At 39.5% G+C, this 15,299-nt stretch overlaps 1 protein-coding gene across 1 annotated transcript; it reads right to left on the reverse strand.

Moving 5' to 3' along the window:
• Positions 1-3: 3 nt before the first annotated feature.
• Positions 4-14,903, reverse strand: FUCA2 (alpha-L-fucosidase 2). The gene is made up of 7 exons (XM_081312581.1): positions 14,628-14,903; positions 12,983-13,170; positions 11,896-12,235; positions 8,776-8,986; positions 5,558-5,748; positions 4,209-4,317; positions 4-2,741 (listed from the first exon to the last, which is right to left on the reverse strand). The coding sequence occupies exons 1-7, from the start codon at positions 14,876-14,878 to the stop codon at positions 2,601-2,603; spliced, it is 1,431 nt and encodes a 476-aa protein (XP_081168707.1). The 5' UTR covers positions 14,879-14,903; the 3' UTR covers positions 4-2,600.
• Positions 14,904-15,299: the final 396 nt, after the last annotated feature.

The following is a 15,299-nucleotide window of genomic DNA, read 5'->3' on the forward strand; positions in this document are numbered from 1 at the left end:
TATTGTTTAGGAATTTATTGTTTAGTTCTTTGAATGTAAAGTGAAACATCAGATAGTTGCAAAGCTGCAGTTTAATCAGTTAATACAAATAATAAAAGATCTAATGTAACAATACAAGGTAACAGTAGCTAAATCTCAAACGTGAATTTATTTTGAAGTTGTCTTTAGACAATTTCACTAGTGATGCTCTGCACAGAAATATATTATAAACATTAAAATGAAAATCTTATTTTCAATGGCAATAACCTATGTATTTTAAAGTATGAACTAGGCCCCTTGGAAATAGAGTGCACATAGAAACTCTATACAGCCCTATTAAAATGCCAGGTTTTTTGGGGGGAAATCAGACCAAGATAATTTACTTCAGAATTTTTTCCAATTTTCGTAGAAACATAAGCTGTACAATTCAATTGAAAAACTGAAATCTTTCAGGGGGGAAAAAATAAAAAACAATAATGTGGTTGCATAAGTGTGCACACCTTTAAACTAATACTTTGTTTAAGCAACATGGCTTTTGCTGTAAGAGGAAACTGAATAAATGTCAAAAAATCCTACTAGAACAGTTGAAAATGGGCCTGATCAGTCACTTTAATGGCAACTGTACTACTATTTAGTTTTAGTTTTTTAGGGTTTTTTTTTTAGTTTTTTATTTGATTTGTATACCGCCCTTCTCCCTAGGGACTCAGGGCGGTTCACAGGGCATATATAAATAACGATACAAAAGTTAAAAAGAAATTAAACCAATGCCCAGTTAAAAAACAATAATACAATACTAAGAACACCAATTTAAAAAACCCATAATCCCCCATCAGGCCAGACCAGCTAATTCAAACAAATGGGTCTTCAGGCCGCGACGGAAGGTTCGGAGGTCTGATGTCATCCGGAGCTCCACCGGCAGTTGGTTCCATAATGCCGGAGCGCCCACAGAGAAGGCCCTCCCCCTGGGGGCCACCAGTCGGCATTCTCTGATCGGTGGCACCCTGAGGAGGCCCTCTCTGTGGGCACGTACTGGGCGGAGGGAAGTTGACGCCGGCAGCAGGTGGTCCCTGAGGTAACCCGGACCCATGCCATGTAAGGACTTAAAGATCATAACCAGGACCTTGAACCTCACCCGGAAGACAACTGGTAGCCAATGCAGCTCGCGGAGCAAGGGTGTAACATGGGAGCACCGGGAAACTCCCAAGACAACTCTCGCAGCCGCATTCTGTACCAGTTGGAGCCTCCGAGTGGTCTTCAAGGGAAGCCCCATGTATTTAATCAGTTTGAATATGATTGGTTAATTATGAACATAGCCGCATCACTACTTATAAGAGGGTGTGCACCCTTATGCAACCATGTTATTGTAAGATTTTTATTCCCCCCCCAAGATTTCAGTCTGCTTTTTAATTGAATTGTACAGCTTATATGTTATATTAAAGGTGGGGAAAAATTCTGAAGTAAGTTATCTTGGTCTGATTTCTTTGCATCATAAAAACCTGGCATTTTAACAGGGCTGTCTTTAACAGGAATTTATATAACCACTGCATATTTATTTATTATTAAGTTTATTTGCCACTCATATCTGACAATTACAACATAAAACATTTTAAAAACATTAAAATAATCAATTATAAAATAACACAACAGATAAAACTATTAAGACAAGATGGCAAAGGAGGGGGCCAGATGCATGGGGAGAGCTGGGATTAGGTTTTAATTAGTCAACCAGATCCAGTGTGAAGCTTCCTCATTGGGTCTCCATGCCAGCTGGCAGAGCCAGGTCTTAAGGCTCTAAATCAGGAGGGCGGAAGCCAATCTCACCTCAGGGAGTAGGATGTTCAGAGGGCAGGAGCCATGGCTTTGGCTGATGGGATCCGTAGTATACCCGCTCTGCTGGCACAGGTGAGGCAGGCCAGTCCCATCAGGGCGGTCCAAGTAGCCTGCATTCATCCCATGCAGGGCTTTAAACATATATACCCAGGGGTAGGCAACCTTGGCTCTTTTATGATTTATGGACTTCAACTCCCAGAAATCCTGAGCCAGCATAGCTGGCTCAGGAATTCTGGAAGTTGAAGTCCATGAGTCATAAAAGAGCCGAGGTTGCCTACCCCTGATATATACTATAACTTTTTAAATTGTTTGTTATCTAGTACTTCTAAGAACAAATACAGAACACTAGATCACTTTTATCTCCTCAAAACTAGGCCCTAAGTGCCAGTAGACAATTTTCTAATCTCTTTGGAATCCTATGAGGTAGTCAAAATAGTTAACATAAAAGCATATTGTTAGGGGAAAGATTAAAGCTCCAATTTTAAAAAAAATTCTGAAACTCCCTTCCCTGATAACGTATTCACTGAATTCTGTTTCACAAATCAAGATTGTATTAACAGCTATATTTAACATTATAAATTTCAACACTCCTGTTACATCTATCATTTCAATACCTCAGCATTCAATGAAGAATATCCATTTACTTACTTTATCCTATTCAGTTTTGTGATTGCTATCTGCATTCCTCCATCAACTTTGCTTTAAAAGTATTAAGTGCATGAACTATTTTCTATTTTAAATCTATCCTTATTTCTCCAGTTACCAAAATTCAGCAGAGCAAGATTCTGTCACTATTGTGCATTAGTAAGTTCTAGAGTCCAGGCCCACTGATAGGGAAATTTATTGAAAGATAACAGAGGTGCAGCCACTATCATTCCTTTTTCTCCCATAGAAATCCAGGGCAACGATTCTTCATATCCTATTAGCCTCACCTGAAATTTTAAAAAGCTATTATAAATGGGAGGAAAGTAGGAAGAAAGCTTTGCAAATACAAAAATGGATTCATGTGTCATAAGAAGAAATAAATTAGCTGCTTTCATGGATTACACAAAATCATGGTTTATTTGAAGTACAATTTAAACTAGAAATATGTTAATTGGTATTCAATCCTGTGGTCTGCAAATTTTGTTGTTGTTGCTGGAAATCCGTTCAAACTCCCACACCATTCGAAGGGTGTTCATCACAAAGTAGATAGCTAAATGTCTATGAAGATTCTCAGTCAACCAGGTCATGGTTGTCCCAAAGGTGCTTTCTTTCAAAAGGCAAGTGAACTTTCTTGCTTTGCTTGAAGAAGCTTCTTCAGTTCTGACTGAAGGGTGCAGAATTGCAGACTAAAGGATTTAGGTGACCTTGAAGGCACAAATAAACCTCCCAAGTGGCTTCAACAACTCTCAGAAAGAGGGCTAACGGCCACATGATTGCAAGGAATATAAATCCTTCCATTCTCCACCTTTCAGTCAGAACTGAAGAAGCATCTTGAGTGAGAAGCAAAATGTCTTCAAGCCAAACAAGAAAGTCCAGTTGCCTTTCGAAAGAAAGCGCCTGTGGGGCAACTATGATCTGGATGATGGAGAATCTCCATAGACATTGAGCCACAAAATCAAACCAGGAACTAAAAGTAAGGATTTCTGTCCATATACCATGCTCAGCCACAGTGGCAGTAGTAGGCTAACGGCTACCTTGATTTGACAGCCTAAAACTCTGTTTTTTTTCATCAGCCTTCCACATAGCATATTAAGTAAATAAATACCATTATATAAATTTTGCAGTGTTATGCACATTTGCCTGGTTGTGACTTAAGTTTCATGCAGAGATTACTGAATTACATATCCAAATAAAGATCTAGGAGGCTGCAGTCCTTAGACTTTCTTCCACTGAGGTAAAATTTGTTTTGGCAAGTTTGGTTAATAATAGTTCAAAGAAGCCATCATGTGAACTTGTTATTGCTACCCTGTGCTGTTATGGTCTTCATCTCAGGGATATGAAACCAATCATGGCTAGGCTATTTGGTTACTGAAACTTATTACACATTATAGTTTCCCAGTTAGATTCCTGAAAGGAAATTTGGGGGTGGAATAGGACATGGTGATAGAGATGGGCAGTTGCATCAATTATCAGATGTTTCTGATTTACTGAAGGATCAGAGTTTGTTGTGGTACATACATAGTCCAGTGTGACATAGCATGTTCTGTATACTAAAGCTAACTATTTCTCCATAGTTCCACCTAAGCAGCAGTAAAAACAATCTTAAAAGTCCATGCTCACAAAACCCCCAAAAGATAGACATAACAATCCTTATTCATTGGAAGAGTTAGTGAATCAATATGATCTATACAGTTTGCAAGGAGGCTGCTTAGCGGCATTTTCTGATGTTTTCAGCTATAATCTGAATTGCTTACCTTTGTTTGCCCAAGAATAGCTTTTGGTTCACCCAGCGTTAGAGTTCCTGAAGATGGCCACTCAAGGAAAATGGCATACAGAATGTTGTTTTTTGGTTTGAATGTGTACCTGATAGAGATATTGTATTCTATTATGTATCTTCAGTCTTTCAGAATAAAAATCTTTCCAAGACCTCTGAGAATTAACAGTAATAAAACTATTAGCAGATATTTTAAAAATTAAGTCGCTTGCCAGGAACAATTATGATACTTTGGTCTTTTAAGGAAAAGGAAAATCTAGAGCAGACACGTCAAACTCGCAACGTCACGTGACATTGGGCAATGTACTGGAACAGTTTTGCCATTGCCAGCAATGGGGTGGGTGCGGCTTCCGTGTGACACGGCCGGCCGCTGGGCTGGCAGTTTGACACCCCTGGTCTAGAGGCAAAAAACAGTAGACCGCTGCCCTGCTTGTTATCCCAAATAGGACAGCTGATGTGGGAAGAGAGAATGAAATGACGATTGAGTTTTGTGAGGATTATTTCCACAAACGAATAAACTAATAGTCTACCAATACTTGATCATTAAGTGTTCTAAAATTGCATAATTTTTTGTGAAGAAATGTTCTTTAAAAGCTTATAGTTTTTCAAAATGCCAATAACACCGAGACTGATGTATACGTACTAAACTCCTAATAAGTAGCAGATTGGAGGTAATGGGAGCCAGGGCGTATTCTGGAATATATTATAGCAATCTAGGGTTGTTATCTTCCATCAGGAAGGAAGCACATTTTGAAATCGCACGAAGGTTTTTCTCGAAGCAAATAGCAGTCTCAGGAAGTGATTAATTTGGATCAGAATAAATAGTATCCTTTCCCCTTATATCTACTTCTTTCAAATTCTGCTGGAAACATCTACATGTATAAATCTTTCACTTCTGCCATTAAATCTAACACTGAAACAAATAAATTCATGTTTCCTTTTAATTCAATTAATTTTAAATGCAGCTTTGTATCTAATCATTGCTGCCCAATACATTCTTATTTCTGAGAGATTTTTTTTAAAAAAAAACTTATCTGCAACTGATGAAAAGTTGAGCAACAAGTTTTATCTATGTTCATAGCCAAACCAAATGTGAATAGGAAATTGTAACTGCTCATCTTCAGCTGAGCATCTATTTTAGTTTCCTCCCTCTTCTGCAGCCACCTAAATATAAAAATTCAGGTGCAAATCATACACAATTTTAACCCTACACATATGATTACAGCATAAGGCCCAGGTTACTCACAAGTAAATCTTTTTCAGTTTAAACATGTTTAAGACTAGTTAGTTACTTTAATATTGTCCAGATCACTGATCTCATAAACTCACCAGACTCCTGGTGTTATACTATCATTTTGGGCTCTCCAAGTTTTAGTGCTGAAAATAGCTTCACCGTTCAATGCCAACCAAGTCCCCATTTGCTTCAGACGCTCTTCAAATACAATAGGAATGCGGCCATCATGGGTGGGCCCAATATTCACCAAAAGATTTCCTCCACATGCTACTGTCTCTACAAGTTGCTGAAACAATTTAGGAAAATTAACAATATTCTAAAATTCAAAACATCTGTATGAGTTTTTCCGGCCTAAATAGGTATTATTTCTGTTATAATGCTGCCAGTGCACTGCTGTAGGATGAAGCAAAGTAGAACTATTCAAGTGGAGTTGCCAATTCTATAAATCCCCACAAACTTCTTATTCATGAGCTCATCAACAGCCTGCTCTGTACTTTACATTGTACCTTTGCCCTATGTGTGGCATTGGCCAGCTCTGTTCATCTTCCTAATAGATCAAGTTCCTGGTGTTTCCTTTTGCTCATTTGACTGAAAATCAGGTGTATGTTCTAAGGATACACATATAGCAGATTACTTGCAGATTACATCTGCAAAGTTCCCATCTCTATGAGCTGTTTAAATCTACTGAATTCATAAAAGAGTAAACTGGTAAAAACCTATTATTTTTAAGCATCTGTATAACTTCTTTCTAAGTATGAAATTATGAAGTTACTGAATAACATATTCAGGATTATGAAGTTTCTTCTAGTACTGCCAAATTGCTCAGGGCTTTCGTTGAGAGAACTTCATTTCTTATGGGAATTGACCTGATGAGTGAACATAAAATAAATTTCTAATACAACATCTTAAACCATAGAACTTTATACAAACAGAGATGATGCAGGCCAGATCACACATTGAGCTAAGCCAATTTATGCTTACTTGGTTAGATTTTATGAACCTACAGATTGTAATTTTTGTACCATGATTTATGGTTTAGTGCAATGTTTGTACATATACAGTAAATCTAGGGCATGATGGATTTAAAAGATCAGGATTTTGAATGGATCTGGATGCTCTTTGGGAATTGGCTAGCAAAAACTGACTGAATATATTCTTGCTTCCGTTTATATTTGAGGAAACCAATCACATGATATTCTGGCATAAGTTTTGTAATGTGATATCTATAAGAGAATGATTCAAAGTTAGATTGTATAGTACCTGCATCCTGTATTTGCAAAATTTCTGATACAAATCAAAGAAACAAACCAAAACAGAAAGAATAAAATGTGGAGTGAAATTGGAAAGATGAGAAGGGAATGAAAAGATAGGAAATATTCCCATTTAAGTACTTTTTGCAAAATCTAGGATAACAAATTGTAGGGTTTAATTAGTTTATAAATTAATTTATAATCAGTGTTGACTCTTATTGACCACATAGATTTTATTCAAGATAATTTGTCCTCAATCTACTCATTCAGGCCTTCCAATGGTGAAGCCACTGCTGAAAATGAATCCATCCACCTTACTGCTAGTTGTCCTGCTATTCCAACATTATGGACATCTATAAGGGCTCGATCTTGAATAACTATCAATCTGAGGCTGTGATTTGTGCCTCAACTGGAAACTCTAGATTCGTGTTTATGATGATCCATTCATTTGTTCTCTTCGCAAACCACAGAATTTTTAAGTCTTTTACAATACCAAAATTCAAAAATATCAATACTCCTTCTAGCCTATTTCTTTAAATTATAATTTTCACTTCCATAGAAGCCTTCATTTCTTACAGAAAAAAAACACGGCCTGCACCAGTATTAAATAAGCTATTAATATTTTAAGTCTGATAACTGTAGATATAGACACATTCTAGCAGCATATGAATATATTTTCTGAGGTCTTCATTGCTACTCTACCAAATGCAAATATGTGACTTATTTCTGCTAGTTCTGGAACAGTTGATAATTGATCCTAAAAGGCGGAAGGTATCCACTCTCTTCATTGTCTGTTCTAAGGCTGGTTCTATACATGTCATCTTTAATTTTAGTCCCATTTTTCCACTGTGCTCTTGATTTTTATTACTAGAGCTTGCAGATCCTTTGTGTTTTCACCTATCAGAATAGTATCATCAACTTGGGGCAGATTAGCGATACATCTTCCTCCAATTGTAAAACCATATTCATTTTCTTCCAACCTAATTATCCTTAATATGTATTCAGCATATTGGTTTGATAAATAAGGGGAGAAGATACAGCCTTGTCTTACTCCTTTACCAACCTACAGCCAGTCTACTTCACCATATTCTGTCCATACTATTGCTTCCTGACCTATGTACAGGATATGCATTAGGATAGTGAGGTGTTCTGTTAATTAGTTATTCTAACAATAAATAGTTGCAGATGATACCACTCTAATGGCAGAAAGTGAAGAGGAACTAAAGAGCCTCTTGTTGCGAGTGAAGAAGGAGAGTGCAAAACTTGGGTTGAAACTAAACATTAAGAAAACCAAGATCATGGCATCCGGTCCTCTCAATTCCTGGCAAATAGACGGGGAAGAAATGGAGGTAGTGACAGATTTTATTTTCCTGGGCTCCAAGATCACTGCAGATGGGGACTGTAGCCAAGAAATTAAAAGACGCTTGCTCCTTGGGAGGAAAGCCATGTCAAATCTAGACAGCACACTAAAAAGTAGAGATATCACCCTGTCAACAAAAGTGCGTATAGTCAAGGCAATGGTCTTCCCAGTTGCAATGTATGGCAGTGAAAGCTGGACCATAAGAAAGGCTGAGCGCCAAAGAATTGAAGCCTTTGAACTATGGTGCTGGAGAAGACTCCTGCGAGTCCCTTGGACTGCAAGGCGATCAAACCGGTCAGTCCTAGAGGAGATCAACCCTGACTGCTCTTTAGAAGGCCAGATCCTGAAGCTAAAACTCAAATACTTTGGCCACCTAATGAGAAGGAAGGATTCACTGGAGAAGAGCCTAATGCTGGGAAAGATTGAGGGCAATAGAAGAAAGGGACGACAGAGAATGAGGTGGCTGGATGGAGTCACTGAAGCAGTAGGCGTGAGCTTAAATGGACTCCAGAAGATGGTAGAGGACAGGAAGGCCTGGAGGAACATTGTCCATAGGGTCGCGATGGGTCGGACACAACTTCGCAACTAACAACAACAACAACAATAAATAGTTACATTTTTGAAATAAGCTATTAATATTTTCTGAAAAAATAAGAATTATTAGTCCCCATACAATTACAGGTACCACTTTGACTTGACTTACCTTTATGAGATCTTCAATAGTCAGATAATCACTTAATTGTGCATTCCTTCGGTATCCCCAAGACCTTTTGTCAATTGTCATACAGTTCTCCCACTTACGGGGCAAAAGATGTTTAGGGCTGTATCGATCTGCACAAGTGAAATAACCTCCGTGTTTGCATATTGTGCCAGCTCCCCAGCGATCATTTGTTACAACTGTTTCCTTAACAGGGCTGAAAAAATTAAAACACATTGTGCCAACTCAAAACTGCAGGGATGTTTCTTCACTGAATATAAGAAATAAATTTATTTTATTTGAGAGGAAAAGCAGGATATCGTGAAAGTTTCTTCAACTGAACTAAAAGAATAGGTCCATTATTCCCAAATGTCAGGTCAGGTCTGTCTCCTCAGGTTACAATGGTGATTGGGGCCAGAATTTCCATTGCTAAGCAATGCAGTTGTAAAGCACAACATTGTGCAATCCTGAAACTTAGTGATTGCAATCCTGGCATTCCCGTTTGCCGTCATAACCTGAGGACCACACAGGTCATTAAGCGGGGGCCTCATGTGATTGTGACTCCCTACCAGCTCCCCCACTGACTTTGTGGGAAGCAGGCCAGAATATATGAAGTAGCAATCACGTATCCACTGGGATGTTATGATGGCCAGAATTCCAAGCACCGGTCGTAAGTTCTATTCATTCAGCGCCCCTGCAACTTTAAACAGTTACACAATCGCAACCCAGGGACTACCTGCATTTATACGCTGCCCATCTTATCAAAGAGAACACTATTATGCTGCAAATGATGTCATTTCTTTGATACCAACTAATAGAAGTAACATAATCTGCATTATTTAAATGATGTTATCACACAAGTGACACAAACTGGTATAGTGTCACTTGCATGCGAAGTCTGTTGTACTGAGATCTTGGAAAATCAAGGTTTCACTGTAATTATATTTTTATCAATTAGATAAAATCTTAAAACTGTTCCTATTCAGAGGAGGAGGCCCTCCCTGTGCGTTCCCACAGAGAGGGCCTCCTCAGGGTGCCACCGGTCAGAGAATGTAGATTGGTGGCCCCCAGGGGGAGGTCTTTCTCTGTGGGCGCCCCGGAGCTATGGAACCAGTTACCGGTTGAGCTCCGGACGGCGCCCGATCTTCGCTCCTTTCGCCGCGATCTGAAAACATACCTGTTAGAACAAGCCGGCCTGGCCTGAGGGGGGATTGGTGGGGTTTTTACTATCATTTTATTGGGGTTTTATTAATGTATTTATTGTTTTTTATGGGCATGTATTTAATTACTTTTTAATTTTTGTAGCTTTGTGTTTTATTCTTGCCCTGTACACCGCCCTGAGTCCTTCGGGAGAAGGGCGGTATAGAAATATTAATAAATTAAATTAAATTAAATTAATATTATTTGTTTTCTGACTATGCACACATCAGATTAATTTTTCTTCCATTCTGATTTTCAGAATCTTAAAACAATAAATGCCTGACATGACTGCTATAGTCTAATTCTTTCTTCCTTGCTAGTGGTCCTTCAGAGCAGAGCAGTGATGTCTGTGGGGGAAAGAGGGACCAAAATGACACAAGCAGCCTTACATGGTGATACAAGCCATACTCCTTTTCTATACACGGGTTGTGTTGTTGCACACCTTCCCTAAGAGGTGGAACTTGCAAAATGACACTGCAACACTGTGCTCTGACCCCGTGACATCATTTTAGCAGATGGCTGTAACTTAGTGCAAGCTTCTCACACACATGAAGTTTCCAGATTGAAAATCCTCAAAGTACATTTAACCCTAATCGTACGATTTACTTTAACAAAGGACACAGAAGAACTTAACACTTGCAATTTGCCATTCTGAAACCTCTGTCAAGTAATATACTCCCATTCTGACACATTTCCAGAAAACAAAAGCAACTATGCATTCCTGGGTTAGAATTTTAGAAATGCCAGTTTTAAATCCATTACTTCTCCATCAATTTTGAAGAAGTGTCAGTTCTCTTGATTGTCTGATACTTGATTTTTGGGAGGCCTGCTTTTAAGTACATTGCAAATGTTTTAAACACAATACCAAATCAGAGATAAAACAGTAAATCTAAACATAACGAACACAGTGGAACTGCAAATCTTTGCAAATACAAAGAATAAGAACACAGTGGAATGGCAAATCTTTGCAAATATAAAGAACAAATACAAAGAACAATGTTTGTGGAAGGCAGAAAGCTGAAATGCTGGAATTGCAACCTTATGATGTATTTAGGCAGTAGTTCCCAACAGGCTCTGGATTAAATCTCTGACTTTAAGTAGGCTGGAGGAAAAAAAGAGTTACCGTATGCATTAAAGCAGACATGTCAAACTCGCGACGTCACATGACGTCGCACAACGTATCAGGAGTTTTGCCACTGCCGGCAATGGGGTGGGTGTGGCTTCTGGATGATGCGTCCGGCCTGCGGGCCGGCAGTTTGACACCCCTGCATTAAACTGTTAATTCATCCTGTACCTTAATTTCTTTGGCCACCACAGATTGAGAACAGAAAATTCCAAATAAAGAAATAATGAAAAAATAATAATAAAACTAAGATAATAAGCTAGAAGAACAGTAATAAAAATGCCACAGTAATAAAATGCAACACATAAAACTACAAACCAGCAACAAAATAAATGGTATGGCATTCTGAAAGAAAGTTTAATGGCTGGGAGGATGAGGGTTCAACTGAGGCCAAAAACTATTGTTAATATAAAACCCAGGGAAGCTGTTCTAACCTATTGCTAACAGCATAATCTATGCAAGTAACTCAGAAATTAAATTATGTGGCAGCTGTGTGACAAAAAGGCCAGACTTTCTCCAAAGCTGGCTGTGATTGGATGGGCACAAGAAATACTCCTAAGTGACATACAAAAATATATATTTATTTTTTTTCTTTCTATCAAGATATTGTTTTAGATCATAGAATCCAATTAATTATTTTAGAAGCAATACCTTAATCGTAGTACTATTTAAAAATAAGGGAGCAATGTGAACCAGGACTGCAGTTTAAAGCAATCAATAATACAATGTATTATGATTAGGGCACAATTTCCTTCTAAATATTTAGGCAAAATGCACTATTGCAATACGAAAACAACACATACCTGTCATTATAAAGCCATGCTAGGAAGGCAGTGCTATTCCAGTAAGTATCAGGAGCATTCCCATCGCCATCTGACCACAGAATCTCTGGCTGATATCGCGTCACAATCTCATAAAGCTCTGGAAGAGTTTTGCCATTTGGAAACTGTTGTTTCTTGAATTTGCTAGCAGCATCATCACGGAAGAGAGGGTGGAACCATTCATACAGTGAGTGATATAGCCCAAAATGTAACCTTGTCCGGTTTCTAATGGATGTAGCTAACTCCTTCACAAGGTCCCGTTTCGGTCCTATATCAACACTGTTCCAAGCCCAAGAATATTTGGACCCCCACAGAGTAAAACCTGGTCAAAGAAAGAAAACGGTTAGGAATGAATTATTTTGGATATGTACACTATATATTCTGGAAACCTATTTTGCATTTTTGTTTGCCACTGTTATCTCCTGATGTGAGACTAATGAGACTATGCATTATATAAGGCATCTTCAACAAGATGATCTAAATTTGTATACTGATACAAGTTATCACTAGATGAGACAGGATTGCTTGTCCTATATTATTTCAATCTTCTCTGTAGTGTCCTAGGACAAAGTGTAAGATATAAGTGACATTATTAATACACCATACTAAGCCACACAATATGCTTATTTAGGGCCCAGCATGACATACAACTGCATCCTTTACAGATTATCACATAAACCAAGCCCTTCTGGCTTTTTCTATAAAAGGAGGTAAAGATACCTCTAGACTGAACTCAAATCCTTTTTGGCTGGGTTATAGAAATGACTTGCCATTGCTGTCTTCCATGAAATGTTTTGACTTTTGAGATTTTCAAGTAATTCTGTATCCAAGCAACAACCAGAGCCAACTTGGCTTCTAAGATACGGCTAGCTACTTCTGCTACCTGCTGCTGCCTGGCTTCTTCTACTGCATCATCATCATCATCATCATGGCTTAGCATCATAACATTACTTTCAGCCATCTTTTTCCTTTTATTTAGAATATAATAAGGATATCTCACCCAAGCATTTCATCTGGTAAAATAACTAAACTGAGCCACTGAGATCCAAAAGAACTATGGTCACTTTACCTTCATGATGTTTTGAAGTCAAGACAACGTATTTGGCACCTGAAGCACTCAGAATATCTGCCCACTGGTTGGCATCAAAGAACTCAGCTGTAAACATAGGGCCAAACTCTTCATAAGTGAATCCAGGTTGGTAGTTATTCTTCATAAAAGTTACATAAGGCTCTTTCTTTTTCTGTTGCCAATACCACCTGCAAAGGAACAACATCCCATGTATCTGCATACAATGACAGAAGGACTAACAAAGATAGACTGAAACAAATTCTTACACATATGTTGAATGTCCTACTATATGAGCAGCTTTTATGCAAGTGCAGAACCAGTATTTTAAAATATTTTTTCTGATAGTCTCAAAATGCACTCTCGAAATGAATCATTCAATAGTCTTATATGGATAAATATCGATGCACTGCAAACTGTGTGGGCCCCTGCATTCTGGATCAGAATATTGTGCATACCCCATGTAGAGCCAATCTGCTATAACAGTTGATTCCTCTAGGAAATAAAAGTACAAAAGAAATGGACATGACTGCTGATTTAAACGATGCATATTTGAGAGAAAAGTGGCAGGTCAATTAACAGCAGGGAATAAAGCCCTTTGGATAGGAAAATCCTTCCAGGCAAGCAGAGCATGGTTTGTTAATAGTTTCTACTTCCTGGCTTGACCTCCAGCTCTACTCTTTTTTCTACTTCCAGGGCTCATAGTGAGTTATTCACATCTTAAACTTTACCCATAAACTACACTTAAAAAATCAATGCTGTTGTTTATCCTTATGAGTACAGCAGCAAAATTATGTGAAAGCAGGCGTTTCTGCATACATGAGAACTGCCTAACGTGCACACGTAGACAAACCGTTTATTTAAAAACAGAAATAAAAACAGAAGCTGCGTAACGAGAAGTAACAAGGACACAATTCTCCAAAGGCCCAAGAATAATGAAATCAGCTGAGAATGTTAGGGGTGGGGGGGAGTAAAGGATGAAGGAAAATTGTGCTATTCAAGATTTTCAAACGGGGATAGACAATTTAATGCCTACGGGTGCCTCTCCCTGAATCTGTAAAGTATTCAGCAACACCCACGATTTCTAAACATCCAGACAGACAAGACTAGAGTGCCTCGGGTCAGGAGTAAAAATGGGAAGTACTTTTTTTTTTAATTTCCATTTATACCCCGCCCTTCTCAGAAGACGAAGACTCAGGGCGGCTTACAAGCTTAGCAGTAGCCTTCATTCTATGTATATGGCTGCTTATTAGGGCTTTCATACACCCCCCAAGCGGCATTATTACAAAGTCAGCTTAATTGCCCCCAACAATCTGGGTCCTCATTTTACCTACCATGGAAGGCTGAGTCAACCTTGAGCCTGGTGGGATGCGAACCTGCACTAATTGCAGGCAGCTGGTGTTACTTAAGGAGGCATTAGCCCACTGCTCCACCAAGGCTCTTTGATGTTAGCAAGGATTCTCACATTACACCAAGGGGGAAAAAAATTTTGCAATGCGATTGAGAGAGACTCATGGCCGCTTCACAGCTGACAAGAATCCTAAATCACACACGGCTCGCTGCGGGTTCCCCAGGATCCGAGGCGGGGGAATAGAAACAGAGAGGTCAAGAGAAAGGGCAGGGCAGAGCTGGCAGACGGGAACCTCACCAAAACCACTCGCTGCCGAAGCTGGGCACGGAAAAAACACCCCAGTGGATGAAAATCCCAAACTTGGCTTCATCGAACCAGGGCGGAAGCGGCCGGGAGTCCAGAGACTCCCAGGTCGGGTCGTAACGACCACCCCGGCCCCAGGAGGGGAGCAGGAGGAAGATGAGCAGCGGCAAGAGCAGCCGGGGTAAGAGCAGCAAGAAACGAGGAAAGCCGCGACGGGGAAGGAAGGAAACAACCGGCCCGGCCATGACTACTCGGCCGAATCTGCCAACGTTTCCCGCTCGCTCCGCTGCCGCCGCCGCCGAGTCACATGGACGCCGAGTCACGTGACCACCGGAGCTGCCGCTGCCGCCTCCTCTCCCGTCGAAGCTTTGAATTCTTCCTTTCTGCGGAACGGGGCTTGTCTCACACCGTGTGTGGTTGTGCAATACGCAGGTTGGGTCAGAGGTTTGTGAGGCGGTCCTTTGTCTAAGGCGCCCTCTTGGAACGGAATGGAAAGGAAAGGAAAGGAAAGGAAAGGCGGTGGGATTTACTGACAAGTTCATCCCAGGGAACGAAAAATGACATCTTGTAACATTTACCCGGTAATACAGGTAGCCCTCGAGTTACAACAGTTCGTTTGGTGACCGTTCAAAGTTACAACGCCACTGAAAAAAGTGACATAGGACC

The sequence above is a fragment of the Vipera berus genome (genome assembly GCF_964194415.1).
Source record: "Vipera berus genome assembly, chromosome: 1".
In the NCBI taxonomy this organism is placed as follows: Eukaryota; Metazoa; Chordata; class Lepidosauria; order Squamata; family Viperidae; genus Vipera; species Vipera berus.

What these genes read in the sequence shown, in the direction of transcription:
- FUCA2 (XM_081312581.1), bottom strand. Translation starts at nt 14,878, where the DNA reads ATGGCCGGGCCGGTTGTTTCCTTCCTTCCCCGTCGCGGCTTTCCTCGT. An exon ending in GACTTCAAAACATCATGAAG is followed by an intron (nt 12,236 to 12,982) that starts GTAAAGTGACCA and finishes TTCTTTGACCAG; the next exon opens with GTTTTACTCTGTGGGGGTCC. An exon ending in AGTATAACACCAGGAGTCTG is followed by an intron (nt 4,318 to 5,557) that starts GTGAGTTTATGA and finishes TATCTCTATCAG; the next exon opens with GTACACATTCAAACCAAAAA.